The sequence below is a fragment of the Physeter macrocephalus genome, chromosome 18 (genome assembly GCF_002837175.3).
Source record: "Physeter macrocephalus isolate SW-GA chromosome 18, ASM283717v5, whole genome shotgun sequence".
Classification (NCBI taxonomy): Eukaryota; Metazoa; Chordata; class Mammalia; order Artiodactyla; family Physeteridae; genus Physeter; species Physeter macrocephalus.
In genome coordinates this window covers 86,295,527-86,321,713 of record NC_041231.1, presented here as the reverse complement: position 1 = coordinate 86,321,713, position 26,187 = coordinate 86,295,527, and the positions used below count along the sequence as shown (strand labels likewise).

The window sequence follows — 26,187 nt, the reverse complement described above, 5'->3', positions numbered from 1 at the left end:
AACAAGGTACTGTTTTTATCATCCGGTTGGAAGTAAAATATTGGCCAGAATGGGATTCTGGACCCATATGAACCCAATCCTACCAAGACCCAGAAGACAACAATGGTGTAAACAACATCCATACTCACTTTATTTTCAAACAGAGGAGCATGTACCCAAAGAGAAGCAGGACTAAGAGCCACTGTGGGAGCTTTCTCAAAGTGATCTGCCTTGGTCCTCTGACCTCAGAACACCTCGTGACCCAGTGGCCATGGGGGTGGAAGTGCCCCTTGATGGTACACATATTAGAAAGGTAAATCCTCCCATCCCTCAAAGGAGATGGGAGAAAAGGAGACAAAAGTCAATGAATCCCTGGCATACTGCCCCGGAATCCTTCCAGGGATAGTGTATGACTGACCATCAGTCCACAAATGTGAGTGGGAGGGGATGTAGGAATAATGGATGGTGCTGGGCAGAAAATTATCCTGGATGACGTGCATCCAGCACCAGGATACACTTTTCATTAGAATAAAGGGAGCTGACAAAGCCCTCAAAAAGACAAGAGCACACTGATTAGAACATTATCTCATAAAAGAGGTGGGACCATTTCCCACCATTATTGTAAAATAACGGTAACTAATCAAAACACATATAGACCTCTTTAATGGAGTTAATAAAACTACGGCAATTGGGAATCAGGGGTAGAGGTACTATTCCCAGGAGGAAAAACTGGGACAAAAGGGAGCCATGCTGACAGGACTTTCTAGTCCAGCTCTAGGTTCTTAGAAAGAAGCCCTAGTTCAGAAATGACAGCAAATACCCATGATCACTATGTGGGGCTGAGCCAAGGTGTTAAATATCCTGAATGGCTCTCCGAACCCAAGATTGTCCATATTCTTTATCCCCTCCAGTAATGTGTAAGACCAAGAAGTGTGGAACACTGGAGGTGGACATGTGGTTTTTATTTCTGGGCAATCTTAATACTTCTCATTACATCTCACAATTTTCGTGGGAAGGGAGGGGATGGCAGAGAACATGGACATTCCGTCTTGCACTGCAGGGCTCGGAAAGTGGTAAGGACATCCAGCTGTGATGGGCAGGAAGTGTCAAGGCAACAGGATGCCTTATGCCTGGGGTAGGAGTATGGTCAATGGCCCTTTTGGCCTGAGTTCACCTCCTCAAGGGGAGGTCTCCATGGAATGACCATGATTCCCAACATGGCCAGAAAACCCATCGATCCCACTCATGGGGCAGATGATCAGAGGAGCTGCGCTCTTCCCTCCCGAGTAACTCAGACTGAAGTAGGGCCGGACAGGCCCACAGAAGGTAGCATGAGAGAAAGTAAAGGTGTGACACCTCTCTGTCACATTGTAGAAGGAGACCTCGCCAGCGTCATAGTCCAAGAAAATCCCCACCCGTTGGAGAGGGGTCCGCAGGGGGAGGGCAGTCATTGGGGAGGTAAGAGCCCAGTACTCTTTCCCATACCACAAGGACACTGCCCAGAATCCATTCTGGGGGGCCGAGGTTACTCCGCCTTTTCTGCACACTGAGTCTTCACAGACACCTATGGTCCACTTGGCTTTATCTCCCACCTCTACCTCCCAATAATGTCTCCCAGCGATGAAGCATGGAGAGCCCAAGACACAGGGAAACAGATTGAACCGCTCAGGGTTGTCAGGCAGGTCCTGCTGGAGGTAACTGTACCGCACTTGCCGCAGGTTATCAGAGAGGATCAGGCTGGGGTAGGCCGTGTCTGGATCCAGAGTCACATCCACTGCAGAGGAACAGAAGGGCAGAGGAAGGTCAGCCGAGCGCCAGGAAAGCCCACTCTGAACACCCAGCTTTTCTCCTACCACCTAAGAAGAGAATAAGAGCTCTCCAACAAAGGCACATTCATCTTACACTCAATTACATCCTGAAATTGACATTCCAAAAATTACTGTTTGGATTAGCTAGTAACTTCTTTTAGCTAGGAAATATTGAAAGTACTGAAATTTTTACCTCCATTTGCTTTTTCACATCTTAAACCACAATATCCATTATTAAGCTGAATCTGAGGTTTTCTTACATGCATGTCCAATCCCTTAATCTAAAAGTCTTGGGGACCAGAAGTTTCACAGAATACAGAATTTAGATAGACAGGGTGTGGTACAGCACTCTACAACCAAGTATCAACAGATTTGCTGTGAAACATACGAATGTTCACATTACGTCGGATAAAGACACTAGTCCCACATGCATCTTACAATCACGTGGTGGTTTCCTGTTTTAAAATCACTGGCATATATTCTCTCATTTGCTCTTCATACCTGGTTCAGGAAGAAGATTCCCAAACATTCTCTCTCTGAAACAAAGCTCAGCTAGGTTGACTGATTCCCACAAAAGGTTGATGACAGGCAACTGGTGGAGGTGACCAAGAACCCCAGAGGCTTGGTTTTTGGTTCAAAAATCTGTTCACAACAGTTGCCCATTTTTTTCCCTCATGTCATGGGTATACCTCATACCTCCAACCAGACATTTAACTCCAAGGATAGGTCAGTGTCTTATGCTCTTTTGTTCCCTCTACAGTACCCTGTGCAACATTAGGAAATGTAAGACATAAGCAAAGTATTCAATTAATACTTGTTGAAAGAATTAAATATGGATTACAGCCAGGGGATATCAATGAAAGAAGACCCGTTGTATGTAGAGTCTCTCTGTTCATGAGGAGGATCTCATGAAACAGAAGGCGGTCCTGTGACTGTGGAAAGTACAAACCTCAGTTCTGAGTACCTAGGAGGTCACAGATTTATCCAGTGTCTCTGAACCTGAGGTGAAGGTGATGGTCAAGGAGAGGGAGTGTTTCAACTCTTGCTCTGAGGCACAGAGAAGGGATGACAGCAGATTCCTCTTAGACTGTCCCTAGCACTCAGAATAAGAGGTGAGCTCAGTAGTTTTGGAAGGATGACTGCCTTTTGTAAACCACACACTGCCCAAGGCTAAGTGGGTAGAGCAGCATACCAGTGTACTAGCAGTGGCAGTGCTCTACTTTTTGGAAACTGTAGTTTCACCTCTATAATCCTTCATAGCACCTGAGTTTGATTTCCTCCTATTCAAAGGTCCATGGTTTCAGCTCTGAGGCATTTTAGGAGGCAAAGATATTATAAACACATAGAAACAACTGATGTATTTTTGTGATTATTATCATTTTTCATACATGTAACCTAAAGGATCCTAATTTAGGCACTTTCCAAAATCATTCACAATAGTAGTTACATTGATACGGATTTTTACTCCTTTTTCCAAATGGTTTCGTCTCCTATCACCCACCTGAGTATAACTGGGCCTCTCTCAATTCTAAAAAACAAAAGAGAAAAGAAGTTACAGAAGTCATCTGAATATTTCCAGGAAATACCTAAGAGATGGAGCTTTGGTTAGTCATCATAAAGCAATGGTTTCCATTAGACACCCCAGAACCCCTGTTGTCAGTCATGCACTGAATTTTTCATACAGTGTATGACTCCATCTTCCAGCCTAGAGCTCAAAGGGAAGAGGGACTGGAAACTTTGGGCAAAAGGATAACCACATGCCCAAGATTGGTAGCATATGGGGCCAAACTGAGCCAAGATTAAGGATTCCACCCTCCATTGGGCCAGCTGGCTCTGCAGGGGGAGATGGAGGTTCTAAGTCCGCATCATACATAACTCTTGGCTTTCATAAGCAACCTGTTCTAGGGGATGAGTGGTTCAAGTGACATCTACTACCAAGCTGGAGCAAACAAGACCATTTGCAGTAAAATGCATTTACAGTTGAAAAAGCATTTTCACAGATATGTTCTCAGTGAGCCTTTTAAGTGACAGGAGAAGAGTAGGAAAAATAAATGAGTCAGATCAAGGAACGTCATGTCTGAGCTTCTGGTATTAAGTGGAGTTTCTCCCTGTTTTGCTTGTGAGCATTCCCTAAGTCTACATTGCTAGATGTGAAAAAAGTATGTATCTGAAAAGATACAATGCAAATAGAGTTTTAGCATATACAGGAAATTATCAGAATTATGGGGATTTGTAATTTGTACTAAATGAGCAAAGGGATTACCTACATATAAGGATTTCAGATTCTACCAGGCTGCCTAGAATTTTAGCATTTAGTACACAGCCATATGTGCTGTATGCTCATATGTGATCATGAGCAGAAAGTTCTGTATTAGGAAGAGCATCCCTTAAATACCTTGAACATTTTATTTAATAAACATAAATGTAGGATTTATTACGTGTCACGCTCCATTCTAAAAGGCTTTAGAAATGGTAACTAATTTAACTTAATCCTTACAACCTTGTGGGGTAAGAGCTACTATCCTCCTCATTTTACAGATGAGGAAATTATAGTGTAGAATCCTTATCAAGTGGCAGAGCTGGGCCCAGGACCCAGGCAGCCGGACTCCTGAATCCCTGTTCCTAACCACTTCCCTCGAGGTTCTGCCTCAAAGAGGGCTGCTTGATTCCTCCTGTCCTGGTCAGCACCAGTGCCCACACGCAGCAGAAACTCTATAAATTATAACTACAAATACTAGCTCAAATGAAATGTAGCTGGGATAGTTTCTGTTGATTCTCTTTCTCAATTAAAAATAATTTTAAATAATCAAACTAATTCTGGATTAATTATTGGATTGCATATTTTTCTCCTCCGTTAATGCAGATTAGGAAATGAGTGCATATAGTTAAAAGGCTTCAAATTGAAACAAGAGGCTATTAATTGAAAAAATTAACAAAGCAAAAAGGAAGATGTAAAATATCAGGGGAGGCTGGCCAGCGGGCATCACACATTTCCCATTTTCCCACACTTTAGTGCAGATGTTCATCTTCCCAGGAAACTTTAACGTCAAAAGCCCATTAAGTAGATAAATTTACCTTGGATTTTCTCCATATCTGACTGCATTTTTTCTAAGGGGAGAAAGGAAGATGTTTAGTTTGCATCCCATTATCTGGCTGGAAAATACAAGCTCTCAGGCAATACAGTTATTGAGAGCATAAACCCTCATGGATCCCTCTTCTTACATTACCTGTGAACTGCTTTAGACTCTCAGTCAAGAACAGACACTTCTGGGCAAAAATGTGGATTTTCTCTTGCAGATCTGGAGGTGTGATCCAGGGTTCAGGGATCCTGATTCTTTCAGCCCTAAGTTAAAAAAAACAACAACAAAAAAAACAAATGAACCCCTCCCCCAACTCCACAAACTTTCAGGGTCCAGGACAAACCTGGGCTAAACTGGCCAACACAGGTGGACAGTCTTTAAAAGCAGCCACTCTAGCCTTTTGCCTATTCTCCTTCTAGACTATGATCCTCTGGACCAGAATAGGAGAGACATCTTATTCACCTTCTTATTCCCCCACAGTACTAGCTCCTGGCTTTTCACATGGCATGTCCTCAAAGATTTACTGAATTAAACTGAATATAAGCCTGACCTTGCCAGAAAGCACTAGATTCCATGATAAAGTCCTTGATATTTGTGGTGGGCAATGACCCATAAGCCTCAGGTTCCCAAATATGGCGAGAATGACATCTTCAGACAGACAGGTACTCTCTGGACAATACCCAGTTACCCACCACCCCCCTCAAGGGGTCTATGGCAAAGACTGCTAGTTGCCCACCCAATATGCCTTCTCCCATCTTCCAAATTTTACTGGGTTCATGCCTGACTGGTCTAAATTTGACTTTGTGACAGAGTTCTGGCCAATGAGAGGTAAGAAGTATCTTGCGGTAATTTGAGAAGTCTGCTTAAAAAGGAATGTGGGGCTTCCCTGGCGGCTCAGAGGTTAAGAATCCACCTGCCAATGCTAGGGGACACAGGTTCGAGCCCTGGTCCGGGAAGATCCCACATGCCATGGAGCAACTAAGCCCATGCGCCACAACTACTGAGCCTGCGCTCTAGAGCCCGCGAGCCACAACTACTGAGCCCACATGCCGCAACTACTGAAGCCCGTGTGCCTGGAGCCTGTGCTCTGCAACAAGAGAAGCCACCACAATGAGAAGCCCGTGCACCGCAACGAAGAGTAGCCCCTGCTCACCGCAACTAGAGAAAGCCCGCGTGCAGCAACAAAGACCCAATGCAGCCAAAAATAAATAAATAAATAAATTTATTTTTTTAAAAAGGTTTCTGGTTATATAAAAAAATAAAATAATAAAATAAAATAAAAAGGTATGTGATGTGACTTATCTTCTTCCTGCTGGTTAGCATTCTAGGAACTATCTTGGACTGTAAGAATGAGGACTGTATCTTACAGATGGCAGAAGGGTAAATGGAAAGAAACCTCAGAGTCTGATGATCACTGGAGCCACCAAACCAGCCCTGGGCTACCTACTTACACATTTTTTAATGGTGACAAAATTTTAAAATTATGTTTAAGCCTTAAACCAATGAAATTTTGGGTTTCCTAACTCACAGAGCCAAACCCAAACCTTAACGTCCCAAAATGCTAAAATCTAAAGGATCTATCTCCCTGTTAGTTCAGAGCTAGACTGGTACCAAAAAGTAAAAGAAGTAGTAAAAGTGAAGGGAGTATTTGTTAGGGTCACTTGGCAGGGACTAGTACAAGTTCCAGCTCATCACCATCCCATCTCAGCAGCCCTCAAAAAGCTCAGTTCTATCAACAGTTCTGTCCACATAGCCCTCCCAGCCATCCTACCCCATCTATGTGCCCCCTGCCCTGTATCTCCTCCAATGCTCCCGCATAATCAAGCTGCATTTCCTCTGGAGGGTTTTCACCCTTCAGGGTTTTACTTAGCTTCAAAGTTCAGTTCCCTCAAAGTCAGGCTCTGCCCCAGTAGGTACCCAACATTATGCCCCCAAGGCCTATCCCATTTGTCCTTGCCATCCAACCCTGAAAACATAATTTAATCTTGGCTTCTTGCACATTCTGGGCTTCTCCTGCTCGGTCATGTCCCAACTCCCAGGTAGCTCTTCCTCACTTTCCATCTGATGATACAGTAGAGAAATAATGAGAACAAGAGCCAGAATCCAGGTAACTCATCACTCATTATATAATTCTGAGCTGGTCTCACTTTTCTTAGACCATATTTTCCCCATTACAGAAAAAAGAGAGAGTCAGAAACAGAGACACAGAGATAACAAAAAAGAAAGGATTCTGAAATGTTTAGGAAACAAAAACTATAAAATACCCTTGCACTTTGCCCAGGTCCCTGTAAGTCTCTACCCTCTCCATAGAAGTGTCCTCATAAACCGCCAGCACCCTCCCAAATGGACCCCCTACTCCACCCCTTACCCTCATAATTTGTCAATAATTCCTGAGTTTTACTGAGAAGAGCTGCACTCCATCTAGTTCTTTGCACACTAGTGATTCAGTTCAGGGACAGGCGGGACACGTGTCAATTTGGTAAGATGTCCTCAGGCTCTGGGCTCCTTCCAGAATTTCTAAGTATGAGGGAAAATCTTTTCAGGTTTGATTTAGCATGGGGGAGAGAGAAAACTGTACCTGTTCAACGTGTCTCCGATGTCCTATAAGAGAAAGGAAAAGGATAAGCGTGAGAAATCATTCCTAACTTCCATTTTCTCTCACAGATGTTTGTTGAAAACCCAACTATGGGGTGGCTCTCCTGGGAGAAAACAGGGAGACAAGGAGCACAACTCACAGTCCAGGAGCTAGAAACTGGGCAGAGGAAACTGGGATGCACACTATTCACTATTCTAGCACTTCCTGCACTCTCCTCCTGCACACTGGTCAAGGATCTCAAGATTTCAAATTTACTGACTCAAGCAGCCCACCCTTGGACCACAACTGCCTGCCTGTCTAGCTTGATTTCTTTGACTTATTACTGTGAAATCATTTCAAATACACAGAAAAGCTGCTAGTACAAAGAGCTCCTGTATACTTTTCCCAGACATATTTATCTTTAGAATCATTTGAGAGGTCATTGTTTATATTATATCTCTTTACCCCTTTATGATTCTGTACCTCCTAAGAACAAGTACATTTTCTTATATAACTATAGTAGTTAGCAAACTCAGGAAGCTGAATATTGATACACTTGTATAATCAACAGTCCATAACCTAATTTAACTGTCTTATTAATATTCTTTACAGCTACTCCCCTCCCCACTCAGGTAATCCAGGATCGTTCATTGCATTTTTATGACATGTGTCTATAATCTGGAATGGCTCTTGTCTTTTGTGACACATTGCCTTAACACTGGCTAATTATTTTATAGAATATCTCTCCATTTGGTTTTCCCAGATATTGCTGTCCTGATTAAACTAAAGTGTACTATCGTTTTTTTTTTTTTGCACTTCATTTATTTATTTATTTTTGGCTCTGTGGGTCTTTGCTGTGCCCGGGCTTTCTCTAGTTGCAGCGAGCGGGGGCTACTCTTTGTTGTGGTGTGCGGGCTTCTCATTGCGGTGGCTTCTCTTGTTGCGGAGCACGGGCTCTAGGTGAGCGGCTGTGCCCGGGCTTTCTCTAGTTGCAGCGAGCGGGGGCTACTCTTTGTTGTGGTGTGCGGGCTTCTCATTGCGGTGGCTTCTCTTGTTGCGGAGCACGGGCTCTAGGTGAGCGGGCTCAGCAGTTGTGGCGCACGAGCTTAGTTGCTCCGCAGTACGTGGGATCTTCCCAGACCAGGACTCGAACGCATGTCCCCTACATTAGCAGGCGGATTCTTAACCTCTGCACCACCAAGGAAGTCCTCAAGCTGTGCCATCTTTGACTAGTGTACGCTGTTTGCTTCTAAATAAACATGATATTCACTTGTCCCTTATTGGTGATATTTTATAGCTACTATTTCTCCTTTTGTAATTAACAAGTAATCTAAAAGTGATACTTGAAATTATGTTAATATGCCAGTCCCTATCGAACTCCCTCTCCCCTTAGATTTAGCATCTGTCGATAATTATTGTCTAAATTAACTTTTAATATGATAGTTGCCAAATGATCATTTTCTACCTTCAAAATTCCTTCTAGCGCTTCCCTGGTGGTGCAGTGGTTAAGAATCTGCCTCCCAATGCAGGCGTCACCGTTTGATCCCTGGTGTGGCAAGAGCCCACGTGTCGCGGAGCAACTAAGCCTGTGGGCCACAACTACTGAAGCCCACACGCCTACAGCCCATGTGCCGTAACAGAAGCCACTGCAATTAGAAGCCCACGCACCGCAACAAAGAGTAGCCCTGCTCACAGCAACTAGAGAAAGCCCACATGCAACAACGAAGACCCAACGCAACCAAAAATTAATTAATTAATTAATTAATTAATTAAAAAAATTCCTTCTACATTACTTAGTCAACATTCTACTGGAAGGAAGAATTTTCCCTTATTTATTATTAGTATGGACTCATCAATTCGTACTTTATTCAAGGGGTTATAATCCATTACTGTTCTTACTTATATTGGTGCTCAAAATATCCAAGATTTGGCCAGAGAGAGTCTGTCACTCTTTCTCGTAACTCCTCTCATCACATTTTCCCCATTCCCATTATTTTCTGATTTATCCTTCCAGTCTTTCCTTTGCAAAACTAAACAGATACATGTATTTTCCAATTATCTCATCTTTCTTACACAAAAAGCACACTCTATATTTTGCACTTTGATTTTTTTCACTTGCCAATATATTATAGAAACCACTCTGTATCAGTTCATAGGTATATTCCTTTTTCTTTTTAACAGTTGCCTAATATTCCTGTGTGTGTGTGTGTGTGTGTGTGTGTGTGTGTGTGTGTGTACATACATACAATGTTAAATACAGGTAGACAATAGTGAACATCTTGCCCTCTTCCTGACTTCAGTGGGAATGCTCTAATTTTCCTCCATTAAGTATGATTCAGCTTACTTTTCAAATGACTACTACCATGACCCCTCTTCCCCATGGAGTCCACAACCCCTCTTTTTTCTCTACTTTTCCTTATCATCCGGTTTTTTTTTAATGAATAAATTTATTTATTTATTTTTGGCTGTGTTGGGTTTTCGTTGCTGCACGCGGGCTTTCTCTAGTCGTGCCGAGTGGCGTCTACTCTTTGTTGCGGTGCGTGGGCTTCTCATTGTTGCAGAGCACAGGCTCTAGGCGCACAGGCGCAGGCTCAGTAATTGTGGCTCACGGGTTCTAGAGCACAGGCTCAGTAGTTGTGCTGCACGGGCTTAGTTGCAGTTGCTCCGCGGCATGTGGGATCTTCCTGGACCAGGGCTCGAAGCCGTGTTCCCTGCATTGGCAGGTGGATTTTTAACCACTGCGCCACCAGTGAAGTCCCTATCATCCAGTTTTTATTTCACGGTCCATGTGTTCAAAAATATTCTCACAAATAACTTCTACTTTAAAAAAATGGGCAAACCCATAAAGATACATAGCAAATTAGTGGTTGCCACTGGGTAGAAAGGAATGAAGAGTGACTGTTTAATGGGTACGAGGTCTCCTTTCGCGGTAATGAAAGTGTTCTGGAATTACATAGCTGTGATGGCTGCACAACACTGAGTTTACTAAATGTACTAAGTTGTACACTTTGAAATGATTAAAATGGTGAATTTGGGTTATGTATATTTTATCACAATCAAAAAACAACAAAACAAAAACCTCAAATTTTGCAAAGCCCTAATCCTGGATGAGCCCAACTACCTGCTCTCCCCATGCCTGGCACCAGAGCAGTCACAGTCTGAAAAAGCAGGGACAAGAAAAAGGTAACACAACTGGGCAGACAAGTCCCAGTATAAACTGACGTTCACTGACCAAGTAATTCTAATACATCTCACAAACCAGATGGCTTTCCCATACTCTGAAACAATAATTTCAGAACTTTCCCACATTCTTCAAAGCTCATAGTTTCTCTAACCCCTGCTCAATGGGAGCAGATGGTCCTGCTTTCTAACTTCAAAAGAGAATAAGAGCCAACGGGGGACTTCCCTGGTGGCGCAGTGGTTAATCCGCCTTCCAATGGCGGGGACTCGGGTTCGAGCCCTGGTCCGGGAAGATCCCACAAGCCGCGGAGCAACTAAGCCTGTGCACCACAACTACTGAGCCTGTGTTCTAGAGCCCGCAAACCACAGCTACTGCAGCCGTGTACCTAGAGCCCGTGCTCTGCAACAAAGAGAAGCCACCACAATGAGAAGCCCGCACACTGCAATGAGGAGTAGCCCCCGCTCGCTGCATCTAGAGAAAGCCCTCACGCAGCAATGGAGACACAACGCAGCCTAAATAAATAAATAAAATAAATTTATTAAAAAAAAAAAAAGCCAACGGGTTTTAGCTACCAAAGTGCACAACCTACCTGCATCTACCTGCCCCCACTGTCCTTTCTTCCCATACAACAGAGGATCTTCCAAAACGAAGTCCCACACATATGCTTTAGTTACCTTTCCCTTTTGCCTTCTCAGAAACAGCACATTAGTGATTAGTTCATCCTTATAGCTTCAGTAAATTTCTTCACCTGAATCCTTACAACATAGGTGCTCCTTTCCATATTTTCTTTTAAAATATGTTTAGCTAGTTTCTTTAAGCATCCCCTCCCCATAAAGCCCCACAATCCTACCTCATCTCCAAGTATTTTTTTTAATATCTCCTTCAGTCTTACTTCTTGAAATAGTCATTTACTCTTCCAGTTTCCATTCACCCTCTGTCACAACTCTCCCTCATATGGCTCCTGACCAAATTATTCCACTGTGGCAGATTATCAATGATTATTTGAGATGAAAATCATTGAGATGATAATGATTATTATCAAGATTATCAATGATGCCCATGTTTTTAAAGCAAGCGGATCTCAGCCCTTATATTATTTCACCTCAACTGCATTAGATTCTGTTGCCCACTCCCTCCTTCCTGAAACATTCTTCCTCCCTGGCCACATTCTCTGGTCAATTGTTCCCTTTGCAAGCTCTTCCTTCTCTCCCTGGCAATTAAATATTGGTGTTACTTAAGGCTCAAGATTAAGACTACTCGTTTTAACCTAAAGCAGGAGTCAGTGAACTTCTTCTAAGGAAAAGGCCATACGGTCTCCGTCACAACTGCTCAACTCTGCTGTGACAGACAATACATAAATGAACGGGCGTGGCTATGTTCCAATAAAAAGTATGGATAATGAAATTCAAATTTTATATAATTTCACATATTATGAAATAACATCCTTCTGATTTTTTCCCAACCATTCAAAACTGTAAAAAGCATACTTAGCTTGCAGGACATACAAAAACAGGTGGCGGGCGATAATTTGCTGATCCTAACCCTATCCTATCAGCCCCTTTATAATGGCATTTATCAACACCAATGATACTTGTTTGCTCACTTCTTTATCATATGATCTCAACATTAGAATTTAAATTTCAGGAGAGCTTATTTACCACTTAATTTTGGTGCCTAGACTGACCCAGAATAGACAATTCATATGCATTGAATGAACAAATGACAGTCAGGCATCAGCCCATTTCCAGTGGTCTTCCTGGGTTGGGTGTATTGCAGCTTTATCACCTCCACTACCAAGATTAAATCACAAGACTGCTTGGGCTGACCACTCCCGCTCAAGCGTTTCTTTGTTTTGTGGCTGTGGTAATGCACACATACATGTTAAAATTACAGGATGACTGGAGTGAGGAGGGTCTTTAAATGACATGTGGGCCAAACCCCTCATTACATAATGAGTAGATGAGGTCACTGAGGCCCAGAGAGGTCGAGAGCCTGTGATCAGACCACTTATCCGTGCAGGACAGGCCTGGGCATTAGGCCTCCCTTTTGCCCTTTCCATGAGACAGTGCAACTGACTGACCCAAGCTGTATCAACCAGGTCCTCTATTGTACATTTCCCCTCCAACATGCCCAACAGAGAGCTTGGCAAGCCCCAGCTACTCCCACAGAGTTGGCAAGGCAGTAGGGGGTCCTGGATACTGCTTGACAAAGAGAGAAGGGAGACCTTTTAGCAGGAGCTGTCTTGGCAGGGCGCGCTAAGCCTTACCTGCAGGAGCTCCCTGGTGGGCTGCTGCTGCTTCTCTTCCAGCTGGGCGATCAGGTTGCTGAGGTGGGAGATGTTGCAAGAGAACTGAGTGATGGCACCATTGATACTGTTGTAGATGGCCAAGTCTAGCTCCTCGAGACGGGCCAGGAGGCGATACTCATGCTCCTTCAAGGAATGATACAGCTGCTCAAACTCCCAAACGATCTTCTCCCTCTCCATCTGGGTCAGGCTCTGTGTGGATGACAGGCAAAGGCAGTGAACAGAAGAAAGGCCACTTCTAGAGCCCTTCCTATTTCTCCCCTGGTTATCCACCCCAAGACCCCATCGTTTCATTCAGGTATACTATTTACTGTGCAACAGTGATGCACACGCACCTTGTTTATAAATCCTTTTCATGAGCTTATACTTCTCCTGAGCGGGACAAGTCTTTCAGCATAAACAATACAATATAATCTTAGAAATGAAAGAGTCCTTAAAGCTCAACTAGTTCAGTGCTTTGCAAAGAGAATGCCATTGGCACCCTGGTGGGGGGGGGGGGACAATTCTGCCTGCATGGGACTGTTCTTTGCATTGCAGGACATTTAGCATCCTTGCCCAACCCTCCCCAATCACTCCAACCAAACACCCACACAACACGGAGAGGAGGAGAGGGCAGTATTCACCTCGCTGAAGAACCAAGTCTAGTCCAACCTACCTATTTCACAAATGAGGAAACTGAGGCCTAGAGAGATTGTATTACTCTCTCCATCTATTCAATTGGCTACTGACAGAGCCAAGAAGTATGTCCAGGTGCCCTGATTCTCAAAGAAGGGCTGTTTCCCCCCTTTGACAATCTCCCCACAGAGGACACAGTGGTGTGCTTAATGATCCACTCAGGCTCACTAGAAGATTCTCCTTCCATCAGACCTATTTCCAAGCAAAGGGAGCTGAGGTCTCAGTGGATTTTGTGAACAGAACGAGTGGTGGGATCTACGGCATCATGGGAATAAGTTTCCAGTCCCACGGTTCTTTACTACACCCTGGCCAGGACTGACAAAATCTCTCACAAGATGGTGCTAGACACTACTAGTCTAAGAGTTTGCTTTTCAGATGCAAATACCTCTAATGGACGGGAATTTGTAATATTTTATTTATTGTTCAAAAGATGCTTAAACACTTAGATGGTAGACATATAAGTATATATTATAAAAGTCTCTATTTTTCTTTCCAGAACAAACCCCCCCAAATATCCCTATCACAAATCAGCACATTAGTCACTTGCTAAGGCTTTGGGAGACTAGTGGAAGGGAACAAACTGAAAAGTTCAGAACTGAACTGTCAAGAAAAGGAACACTCCAGCAAGAAGCAACAGTCGGGCTTACAGAAAGCCACTGTCAGCAACTGTCTGCAGAATGCTACAAAAGGAGGCTGTGCCCAAGAATTTCACCTGTATTAGCTTTGTCAGGGATCAACCCTGATCTGCACAAAGCTAGCAGATTAAACTTTTGACAGGTCAGATCTCTAGGGGTTCTAAGCTCAGCTATTCCATCCTTTCCCCCAAAATGTGGGAATCCCTTGGTTCTCCAGGTGAATTCCCAACTGCCATATAAGGTTGTTCCACCCACACCTAGAAGTTCTGGGCGACCTGACTGCACAAGGTTAAGGGGAGTTTAACAGCCTCACAAAAAAAAAGAGTGACCAGCAGAACTGATATTACCTGTGAATTCCAAAGAACCTTACCAAGAGCTCAGCTCGTGCCTGTTCCCCCTGTGCCCGACGCCTCTTCTTTAAGTCTTTCACTCTTTTTAGGTGGTCCAGCTGGTTCTGGATTTGCTCCTAAGAAAAGCAAAAACAGGTGGGCAGTTCAAGATTAGGCAGACCATAGCATCAATATGGCTATTCTGCTTATCACACGTGCAACCCACATTCCTGGTGCCAAGTTCCTGGTTAGAGCCTATCCTTGGACCACACTGCCATCACCGGGGCACAGGGGTCACCAGACCTCTCCTTTGGTAGTTTGTATCTTAAATGGTGGGTCACCTACCTGCCCTTGGAAGGATACTGCATGGCTTAGTGGAAAGGTGAATGGACTAGGAGGCTTTAAGTTGTTGCTCTTTCACAGACGCGTACTGAGAAAATGACTTAACTTCTCTTATTTTCCTCTGGTGTGACATGGGCAAACACCACCTTCTCAACCTACTAGAGGGTTATCACCAGTGTGAGTAAAAGAATATTTTTGAAAGCACCATAAATGTTAAGTGAATAATTTTGCATGAATGTACTCACATTTAAACATGTACATAATTGTGTACATATTCCTGCAGTCCTCAAACACACAGATCATGCACTCCTTGAATGTTGCCTTACAACTGTTTTATATTTAATACTTTGTTTCCACGTTATTGTTTAGCTGTGCCAGTCTGTTGGTTCAAGAGTTCACAAAGGGATCCACACATCATTCTATTTCACTCAATCTTCATAACTGTGTTATCTCCTATGAGTCTCACGGTGGTTAAATGACTTAGGTAGTAAGGAGCTCGTTCTTTTCCGTGAGCTTCTAGAAGAGGACGGAGCACAGGGAAGTGCTGGGGAATGGAGAGGTGATGGGCCTCTGCTTGATGTGTATACAGCCAGTTAACGTCCGACTGTGTTTTGTCTCAGATCATCTAGGAGCCGACAGGAGTGCGAGCGTCTCTGAAGCTTGTCGTTGTGGACGTGGTTTAACGCGTATCTTTTATACCGTCAAGAGGGGTCTCCATGGGCCGTCTTTATGTATAATGTGCCCGTGAGCGGGTAAACATAGAGGCACATAAGGAAATGAGAGTGGGGGTGGGGAGACTTCTGGCTTCCTCACCAGCTACAGGTTTTCCTCCCAAATCTGAGTGCCGAAGCTCTGGAGCGGACAGAGAGGAAATGACGGCTGTGAACCACACGTCCGGCTCAGCCATTTTCTAGGCGGAAAAAAGGAAGCCCCTTTGGCTCTCTCCTCCCTTTGTCCGACTCGCGCTCCGGCCCCTCCCCGCCCCGCACGCCCGGCCCTCACCTTGAAGCCCTCCACCGCCTCCTCGAGCGGCAGCACGCTGTGGCCGCGGTGCTCGCGGGAGCGGTCGCACACCACGCAGATGGGCATCTGGTCCTCCTCGCAGTACAGCTTCAGGGGCTCGCGGTGTTTCTCGCACACGCCCATCTCGCCTCCGGGCCCCGACGGCCGCTCGGTGCGCAACTGCTTCACCAGCTGGGTCACGTTGGCCAGGTGCCGGTTGGGCCGCATCTGCCGCTGCGGAAAGGTCTCCCGGCACTGGGGGCACGACACATTGGTCTCCGCCGCGCCCCAGCAGCGGGCGAGGCAGGCGCAACAGATGTTGTGGCCGCAGTCGAGCATCATGGGCTCGACAAAGTACTGCAGGCACACGGGGCAGGTGGTCTCCTGCTGTAAGCACTCGGCCACGCTCCCGGAGGCCATGGCGCGGGCCCGCGGGGGCGCACGGGCATGGGCCCCGGCGCCCAGCGCTGCGCGGAGCCCAGCTGTACCGCGCTCCCTTCCCGTTCGCTGCTTCTGGGCGGCGCCGGGAGGCGAGCCCAGCTGACGGAGGGCGGCTCCTCCCCGGCCCTGATCCCAGACGCGCCCGCGCGCTGGAACCCGGCGCCGCTGCGCCCGGCTGAGGGAGCGTGGGGATAGTGCGACCCCACCTAGCCCAGCGGCTACGCGAGGGGGCAGCTGGTCGCGCGCCGCCGGTTGGACTCGCAGAGCCGGGCGCTCAGAAGGCGCAGGACAACGTGGCCGCGTCCGAGCGGATCCCGGCAGCCCAGCAGACCTCACCCCGGCGCGAGCGGAAGGGGCGGCTCGGGGGCGGGGCTTGGCCCAGGCCTCCTGCGCACGGCAAGATTTCCTGGACTCAGGCCTGGATGATTTCCTCCGCAGAAGATCGGGGAGGCCTCGCCGCCCGCCCCTGGGCGGAACGCGTGGGCGCGCGAGCCTTGGATACCGGTCACAGAGGCAGGCGGTGTCCGCGGGGTGCGGCGGGGACAGGGTATCCCCTGCCTGCACGCTCCGGGCCCGCCGCCGAGCTTCCGCGGCCCTGGGCCTGGATCCCTGGTCTTTTGTTGGGTTTCCTGTCTGGTGCCCAGGCCTCAGCAAAGGCGAGAGAAAGCTAGCTTTGTGTTGGTGTGGTAAGAAGAGACATCTGGCCTCCCCGGGAGGCCGGAGGGATGAGGGTTGCAGACTGAGCCCCACCCGGCCTGTGAGGAGCTTTATCAAACAAACCCCATTTACAGGCGCTCGCAATTCTGTTTCGAAAAAGAAAGGCTTAATTATTAGGCGGCAACATTTCTGTGACAGAAACAGACAAGCCCAGTTCTGCTGCTTCACTATTGTGCCTAAGCAAAGTGGTTTACCTTTCTGAGCTTCAGTTTCCTCTCTGGTGAAATGGGAATAATTATACCCCAGCAAGGAGGGAGACTTCCTTACAACTTTTACTTTTTAAACCTTAAATATGTTCATCCATTAAAATAATAAAGTACCCACTGCATAGAGCTGTGTTGAATAGAACCTAAACATGCTTGCTCCTTCCTGAAGTATAGGGAGATTGGTAATCCTGTGGGTGACACTGGCTCTTTTCATTATCCAGTAAACTTTAAAAAATTTTGTGTTGTTCCCTCATCCCTACCTTGGTGTATCCTAGTTTCCATTGCTATTTTCTCAGTATTGTCCTTACTCTAGATTTAATTGAATTTGGGCAGCCTTGCCTGTGTTAATTTAATTTCCATTACTATACTTTGACCTAAATGATTTCAACAATGTCAGTTTGCAAATGTATTTTAAATGAGTTAGTAACTGGTTGAATGTGACCAATTCCACCAGTTTCCCTGTTTCTAGTCTTTTTCTCTAACCTACTTACGTAACACTTCAATAACTCTTACATGTCTGTCAAGGTTCTAATTCAGGGCACACTTTTAGAATAGGAAGTGATGTGTGCTCTCACATAGTCCAGCGTACTTTATATGTCAAGTATAAAGTATACATAAATAAACTGAGATCATATACTTTAGTAACTCCATGAGGACAGAGACTTCTCTCCATACCTTCTATGATCTCCATTATGCCTTGCACATAGATTTAATCATATCAAAGGACTTCAACACTTGTTGAATTATTAGACTAATAATCAATTAACTTAATGATTCTACTGTCACATTTTATGCATACTTCTTATCTTTATCACAGTTATTCATTTGTAAAGGGTGCAAACACAAATGCCTACTGGAGACAAGAAGGTAATTTAAATGAGCAGGCCAGTCCAGTCTCACAATAGGGAAAGATGGGGACAGCAAATAACTGGAGGACAGATGAGGCAGCTACTTCTCATTGAGAATGTGAGCCCAGCATATTGCCAAATTTTTGATTTTCAAGAGAAGGCAGAAATCTAGAGATTTATGTGAAATTGATTGACTTTCAAGTGTTGGAAACTAACTAAAAATTGTAAAAATCATCTCTGCAAGATGAAATTGACCTCCTCACCTCCAGTTTGGGACTTCTGGTACAGCTATTTATTTTAATAAGTGCTTTTCAACCTTAACACAACATGGAAGGGACTGTCATTGACTACTTTATAGGCAATCTCCACTCCTTCCTTAAGTTTTATTCCAGGTAGCAATATGCCCAGCTGAAAGATACTTCCCAGGTGCCTTTACTGCCAATTCTGTGGTATATTCATGAAGGCAGCTCTGCTGTATGAAATCTTGTCCAGCTGGTTATGGATGTGCTCAGGAACACCAACTCACCTAGCGCTTCTTTCACGCTTCAACATGGCCCTGAGATTGTGGGTGGCTAGTGATATCTATGTGGAAGGTTTTGGGTGGTCATTCTGAGAAAGCTTCTTAAAGGAAGACTACTCAGCTGGAAAGTATACCCTTTTAACATTCCCCCTTCCTAATTCCCCCAGCCTGGAATGTGCACATGATGGTAGGAGGTTGACCAGCTGTCCTGGAACATGAGACAATCTTGAGGATGGAAGCCTGTACTAAGATGATACAGTAAAAGGTAAAGAAGCCTGGGTCCTTATTCACTGCAGAGTGCCTGCATCTAATTATATATGTAAGAGAGACTAAAGCAACTGTCCTGTTTAAGCCACTTATTTGGATTGTCTGCATATGCAACGGAAACTAAACCTAACTAATAAATACAATTTTTATTAATAAAGTGTTTTATTTTAAAATAAATTCCCACGTATTTAAAAATAAATTCCCTATCAACACAACCTATCTGCCCTCAGGATGCCAGTAATTTCTGTTAGTATTGGCTAAATCCAGAGGATACTCTTCAGCCTTTATCTTAATGTTCCTGAGGCATTTGACACTGTTGACCCCTTTCTCCTTGGACCATTCTTCTTCCAGGCACCAAACTGAGTAGAACCTGATAAGGCCTAAGATATTTCTGCTTCCACTCTCTCCTCTTTTATCTGTCTTTACCAAGTGATGCTAAAGTTAATCTGGAAATATAAAAATAAAAAATAGGAAAAACACAAGGCTACAATAATTAAAGTAAGAATAAGCTGATAGATCAATAGAATAGACTGGGAACCGAGAAGTAAACCCAAATCTTGTTCTCAAACCCAAGTTCCTGTGCCCGATGAACAGTGAGGCTAAACAAACCAAAATGTCAGTGTTTGGAGCAGAGAAAGGTTTATATTGCAGGACCAAGCAAGGAGAATGGGTGGCTCGTGCTCAAAACCCCTAAACTCCCTAGTGGTTTTGGAGGAGAAGTTTTTAATAGGAAAAATTTGGGGTGAGGCCTGCAGGGTGTGTGACTTTCTTCTGATTGATTGGTGTCGAGGTAACAGGGCAGGCAGTGCTCCAAAAATCTTCTGTTCAGCTTGAGGTTACCATCCTCCACCTGGGTGAGGACGTTAGTTCTGGCAGAAGAACTCAAAAGATGTTGTCATGTATATTCCTTGAGGAGGAACCAGGACCCTTCCCCAAGGGTGCACTATTGTTTCATGACTGCTCTTCCTTTCCTCCTTCATTCCCTCCCTTCCCTGATTAGCAACTGTTTGAATCTTTATTTATTTATTTTTTTGCGGTACGCGGGCCTCTCACTGCTGTGGCCTCTCCCGTCGCTGAGCACAGGCTCCGGACGCGCAGGCTTAGCGGCCATGGCTCACGGACCCAGCTGCTCCGCGGCATGTGGGATCTTTCCGGATCGGGGCACGAACCCGTGTCCCCTGCATCGGCAGGCAGATTCTCAACCACTGCGCCACCAGGGATGCCCTGTTTGAATCTTTAGATTCAACTTTAGAACTCAGGGAAGCTCAAGGAGGCTGAATGAAGTCTATGGACACAGGAAGGGTTTGTACCAGGGAGGGTCCCACAGGTCCTGCCTCCTTTATGCCCTGTTTGAATCTTTAGATTCAACTTTAGAACTCAGGGAAGCTCAAGGAGGCTGAATGAAGTCTATGGACACAGGAAGGGTTTGTACCAGGGAGGGTCCCACAGGTCCTGCCTCCTTTCACAGGGGAAAAGAACAAGTTGTTAATAAACATGTGGAAAGAAGTTTAACTCACTATTAATAAATTAATGTGATGTTGCTTTTAAGTTATGAAATGAGTAAAGACTAAAAAGCTCAACAATACTCAGTATTGGTGAGAACATGAGGAAATAGGCATTCCAGTATACCATGAGAGGGTAAATTTGGAGAACATTGTTGAGAGCAACTTAGTAATAGCTTAAAAAAAACAATTTTAGGGCTTCCCTGGTGGTGCAGTGGTTGAGCATCCGCCTGCTGATGCAGGGGACGCAGGTTCGTGCCCCAGTCTGGGAAGATCCCACATGCCGCGGAGCAGCTAGGCCCGTGAGCCATGGCCGCTGAGCCTGCGCGTCCGGAGCCTGTGCTCCGCAATGGGAGAGGCCACAACAGTGAGAGGCCCGCATACTGCAAAACAAAAAAACAATTTTAATGCACATACTCTTTGAACCATCTACTCCTCTTCTTTCCCATCTGTACAAAGATGATTGATTGGACTTCCCTGGTGGCACAGTGGTTAAAAATCCGCCTGCCAATGCAGGGGACATGGGTTCCAGCCCTGGTCCGGGAAGATCCCACATCTTAGTTGCCACGGAGCAACTAAGCCCGTGCGCCACAACTACTGAGCCTGTGCTCTAGAGCCCGCGAGCCACAGCTACTGAGCCCACACACCACAGCTACTGAAGCCCGCGTGCCTAGAGCCCGTGCTCCACAACAAGAGAAGTCACCGCAATGAAAAGCCTGCGCGCCGCAAGGAAGAGTCGCCCCTGCTGGCCACAACTAGAGAAAGCCAGTGTGCAGCAACAAAGACCCAATGCAGCCAAAAAAAAAAAGACTAATGACCCCTTCAACAAATAAATGATGTAGGAGGAAGATGACAGGGAGAATCAATTAGAGAGTAAAAGAGATTTAAGATCAAAAGGAAAACAACTATGAACAAAAAAAGACTTAAGAGACATATATACCTAATGAAATGTGTGGACCTTATCTGGATCATGATTCAAACAAACCAACCATAAAAAAGCATTTTGATGGACATCCCTGGTGGCACAGTGGTTAAGAATCTGCCTGCCAAGGCGGGGACACGGCTTCGAGCCCTGGTCCAGGAAGATCCCACATGCTGCAAAGCAATGAAGCCCACGAGCCACAACTACTGAGCCTGCACTCTAGAGCCCACGAGCCACAACTACTGAGCCTGCAAGAGGTCGAGAGCCTGTGATCAGACCACTTATCCGTGCAGGACAGGCCTGGGCATTAGGCCTCCCTTTTGCCCTTTCCATGAGACAGTGCAACTGACTGACCCAAGCTGTATCAACCAGGTCCTCTATTGTACATTTCCCCTCCAACATGCCCAACAGAGAGCTTGGCAAGCCCCAGCTACTCCCACAGAGTTGGCAAGGCAGTAGGGGGTCCTGGATACTGCTTGACAAAGAGAGAAGGGAGACCTTTTAGCAGGAGCTGTCTTGGCAGGGCGCGCTAAGCCTTACCTGCAGGAGCTCCCTGGTGGGCTGCTGCTGCTTCTCTTCCAGCTGGGCGATCAGGTTGCTGAGGTGGGAGATGTTGCAAGAGAACTGAGTGATGGCACCATTGATACTGTTGTAGATGGCCAAGTCTAGCTCCTCGAGACGGGCCAGGAGGCGATACTCATGCTCCTTCAAGGAATGATACAGCTGCTCAAACTCCCAAACGATCTTCTCCCTCTCCATCTGGGTCAGGCTCTGTGTGGATGACAGGCAAAGGCAGTGAACAGAAGAAAGGCCACTTCTAGAGCCCTTCCTATTTCTCCCCTGGCTATCCACCCCAAGACCCCATCGTTTCATTCAGGTATACTATTTACTGTGCAACAGTGATGCACACGCACCTTGTTTATAAATCCTTTTCATGAGCTTATACTTCTCCTGAGCGGGACAAGTCTTTCAGCATAAACAATACAATATAATCTTAGAAATGAAAGAGTCCTTAAAGCTCAACTAGTTCAGTGCTTTGCAAAGAGAATGCCATTGGCACCCTGGTGGGGGGGGGGGGACAATTCTGCCTGCATGGGACTGTTCTTTGCATTGCAGGACATTTAGCATCCTTGCCCAACCCTCCCCAATCACTCCAACCAAACACCCACACAACACGGAGAGGAGGAGAGGGCAGTATTCACCTCGCTGAAGAACCAAGTCTAGTCCAACCTACCTATTTCACAAATGAGGAAACTGAGGCCTAGAGAGATTGTATTACTCTCTCCATCTATTCAATTGGCTACTGACAGAGCCAAGAAGTATGTCCAGGTGCCCTGATTCTCAAAGAAGGGCTGTTTCCCCCCTTTGACAATCTCCCCACAGAGGACACAGTGGTGTGCTTAATGATCCACTCAGGCTCACTAGAAGATTCTCCTTCCATCAGACCTATTTCCAAGCAAAGGGAGCTGAGGTCTCAGTGGATTTTGTGAACAGAACGAGTGGTGGGATCTACGGCATCATGGGAATAAGTTTCCAGTCCCACGGTTCTTTACTACACCCTGGCCAGGACTGACAAAATCTCTCACAAGATGGTGCTAGACACTACTAGTCTAAGAGTTTGCTTTTCAGATGCAAATACCTCTAATGGACGGGAATTTGTAATATTTTATTTATTGTTCAAAAGATGCTTAAACACTTAGATGGTAGACATATAAGTATATATTATAAAAGTCTCTATTTTTCTTTCCAGAACAAACCCCCCCAAATATCCCTATCACAAATCAGCACATTAGTCACTTGCTAAGGCTTTGGGAGACTAGTGGAAGGGAACAAACTGAAAAGTTCAGAACTGAACTGTCAAGAAAAGGAACACTCCAGCAAGAAGCAACAGTCGGGCTTACAGAAAGCCACTGTCAGCAACTGTCTGCAGAATGCTACAAAAGGAGGCTGTGCCCAAGAATTTCACCTGTATTAGCTTTGTCAGGGATCAACCCTGATCTGCACAAAGCTAGCAGATTAAACTTTTGACAGGTCAGATCTCTAGGGGTTCTAAGCTCAGCTATTCCATCCTTTCCCCCAAAATGTGGGAATCCCTTGGTTCTCCAGGTGAATTCCCAACTGCCATATAAGGTTGTTCCACCCACACCTAGAAGTTCTGGGCGACCTGACTGCACAAGGTTAAGGGGAGTTTAACAGCCTCACAAAAAAAAAGAGTGACCAGCAGAACTGATATTACCTGTGAATTCCAAAGAACCTTACCAAGAGCTCAGCTCGTGCCTGTTCCCCCTGTGCCCGACGCCTCTTCTTTAAGTCTTTCACTCTTTTTAGGTGGTCCAGCTGGTTCTGGATTTGCTCCTAAGAAAAGCAAAAACAGGTGGGCAGTTCAAGATTAGGCAGACCATAGCATCAATATGGCTATTCTGCTTATCACACGTGCAACCCACATTCCTGGTGCCAAGTTCCTGGTTAGAGCCTATCCTTGGACCACACTGCCATCACCGGGGCACAGGGGTCACCAGACCTCTCCTTTGGTAGTTTGTATCTTAAATGGTGGGTCACCTACCTGCCCTTGGAAGGATACTGCATGGCTTAGTGGAAAGGTGAATGGACTAGGAGGCTTTAAGTTGTTGCTCTTTCACAGACGCGTACTGAGAAAATGACTTAACTTCTCTTATTTTCCTCTGGTGTGACATGGGCAAACACCACCTTCTCAACCTACTAGAGGGTTATCACCAGTGTGAGTAAAAGAATATTTTTGAAAGCACCATAAATGTTAAGTGAATAATTTTGCATGAATGTACTCACATTTAAACATGTACATAATTGTGTACATATTCCTGCAGTCCTCAAACACACAGATCATGCACTCCTTGAATGTTGCCTTACAACTGTTTTATATTTAATACTTTGTTTCCACGTTATTGTTTAGCTGTGCCAGTCTGTTGGTTCAAGAGTTCACAAAGGGATCCACACATCATTCTATTTCACTCAATCTTCATAACTGTGTTATCTCCTATGAGTCTCACGGTGGTTAAATGACTTAGGTAGTAAGGAGCTCGTTCTTTTCCGTGAGCTTCTAGAAGAGGACGGAGCACAGGGAAGTGCTGGGGAATGGAGAGGTGATGGGCCTCTGCTTGATGTGTATACAGCCAGTTAACGTCCGACTGTGTTTTGTCTCAGATCATCTAGGAGCCGACAGGAGTGCGAGCGTCTCTGAAGCTTGTCGTTGTGGACGTGGTTTAACGCGTATCTTTTATACCGTCAAGAGGGGTCTCCATGGGCCGTCTTTATGTATAATGTGCCCGTGAGCGGGTAAACATAGAGGCACATAAGGAAATGAGAGTGGGGGTGGGGAGACTTCTGGCTTCCTCACCAGCTACAGGTTTTCCTCCCAAATCTGAGTGCCGAAGCTCTGGAGCGGACAGAGAGGAAATGACGGCTGTGAACCACACGTCCGGCTCAGCCATTTTCTAGGCGGAAAAAAGGAAGCCCCTTTGGCTCTCTCCTCCCTTTGTCCGACTCGCGCTCCGGCCCCTCCCCGCCCCGCACGCCCGGCCCTCACCTTGAAGCCCTCCACCGCCTCCTCGAGCGGCAGCACGCTGTGGCCGCGGTGCTCGCGGGAGCGGTCGCACACCACGCAGATGGGCATCTGGTCCTCCTCGCAGTACAGCTTCAGGGGCTCGCGGTGTTTCTCGCACACGCCCATCTCGCCTCCGGGCCCCGACGGCCGCTCGGTGCGCAACTGCTTCACCAGCTGGGTCACGTTGGCCAGGTGCCGGTTGGGCCGCATCTGCCGCTGCGGAAAGGTCTCCCGGCACTGGGGGCACGACACATTGGTCTCCGCCGCGCCCCAGCAGCGGGCGAGGCAGGCGCAACAGATGTTGTGGCCGCAGTCGAGCATCATGGGCTCGACAAAGTACTGCAGGCACACGGGGCAGGTGGTCTCCTGCTGTAAGCACTCGGCCACGCTCCCGGAGGCCATGGCGCGGGCCCGCGGGGGCGCACGGGCATGGGCCCCGGCGCCCAGCGCTGCGCGGAGCCCAGCTGTACCGCGCTCCCTTCCCGTTCGCTGCTTCTGGGCGGCGCCGGGAGGCGAGCCCAGCTGACGGAGGGCGGCTCCTCCCCGGCCCTGATCCCAGACGCGCCCGCGCGCTGGAACCCGGCGCCGCTGCGCCCGGCTGAGGGAGCGTGGGGATATTGCGACCCCACCTAGCCCAGCGGCTACGCGAGGGGGCAGCTGGTCGCGCGCCGCCGGTTGGACTCGCAGAGCCGGGCGCTCAGAAGGCGCAGGACAACGTGGCCGCGTCCGAGCGGATCCCGGCAGCCCAGCAGACCTCACCCCGGCGCGAGCGGAAGGGGCGGCTCGGGGGCGGGGCTTGGCCCAGGCCTCCTGCGCACGGCAAGATTTCCTGGACTCAGGCCTGGATGATTTCCTCCGCAGAAGATCGGGGAGGCCTCGCCGCCCGCCCCTGGGCGGAACGCGTGGGCGCGCGAGCCTTGGATACCGGTCACAGAGGCAGGCGGTGTCCGCGGGGTGCGGCGGGGACAGGGTATCCCCTGCCTGCACGCTCCGGGCCCGCCGCCGAGCTTCCGCGGCCCTGGGCCTGGATCCCTGGTCTTTTGTTGGGTTTCCTGTCTGGTGCCCAGGCCTCAGCAAAGGCGAGAGAAAGCTAGCTTTGTGTTGGTGTGGTAAGAAGAGACATCTGGCCTCCCCGGGAGGCCGGAGGGATGAGGGTTGCAGACTGAGCCCCACCCGGCCTGTGAGGAGCTTTATCAAACAAACCCCATTTACAGGCGCTCGCAATTCTGTTTCGAAAAAGAAAGGCTTAATTATTAGGCGGCAACATTTCTGT

General features: G+C 46.8%; 2 protein-coding genes across 2 annotated transcripts; both read right to left on the bottom strand.

Annotated features, from left to right (window-relative positions):
* Nucleotides 1-926: 926 nt before the first annotated feature.
* Nucleotides 927-16,546, bottom strand: LOC102990912 (zinc finger protein RFP). Its single transcript, XM_007110733.4, has 8 exons — nt 15,912-16,546; nt 14,609-14,704; nt 12,890-13,120; nt 7,446-7,468; nt 5,015-5,130; nt 4,863-4,895; nt 3,289-3,315; nt 927-1,753 (listed from the first exon to the last, which is right to left on the bottom strand). The coding sequence occupies exons 1-8, from the start codon at nt 16,329-16,331 to the stop codon at nt 1,158-1,160; spliced, it is 1,542 nt and encodes a 513-aa protein (XP_007110795.1). The 5' UTR covers nt 16,332-16,546; the 3' UTR covers nt 927-1,157.
* A 591-nt stretch (nt 16,547-17,137) lies between these two features.
* LOC112064321 (zinc finger protein RFP-like) lies at nt 17,138-25,639 on the bottom strand. Its single transcript, XM_024121759.3, has 4 exons — nt 24,897-25,639; nt 23,594-23,689; nt 21,875-22,105; nt 17,138-17,155 (listed from the first exon to the last, which is right to left on the bottom strand). Exons 1-4 carry the CDS (start codon nt 25,314-25,316, stop codon nt 17,138-17,140), a joined length of 765 nt encoding a protein of 254 aa, XP_023977527.1. The 5' UTR covers nt 25,317-25,639.
* Between the last annotated feature and the right edge of the window lie 548 nt (nt 25,640-26,187).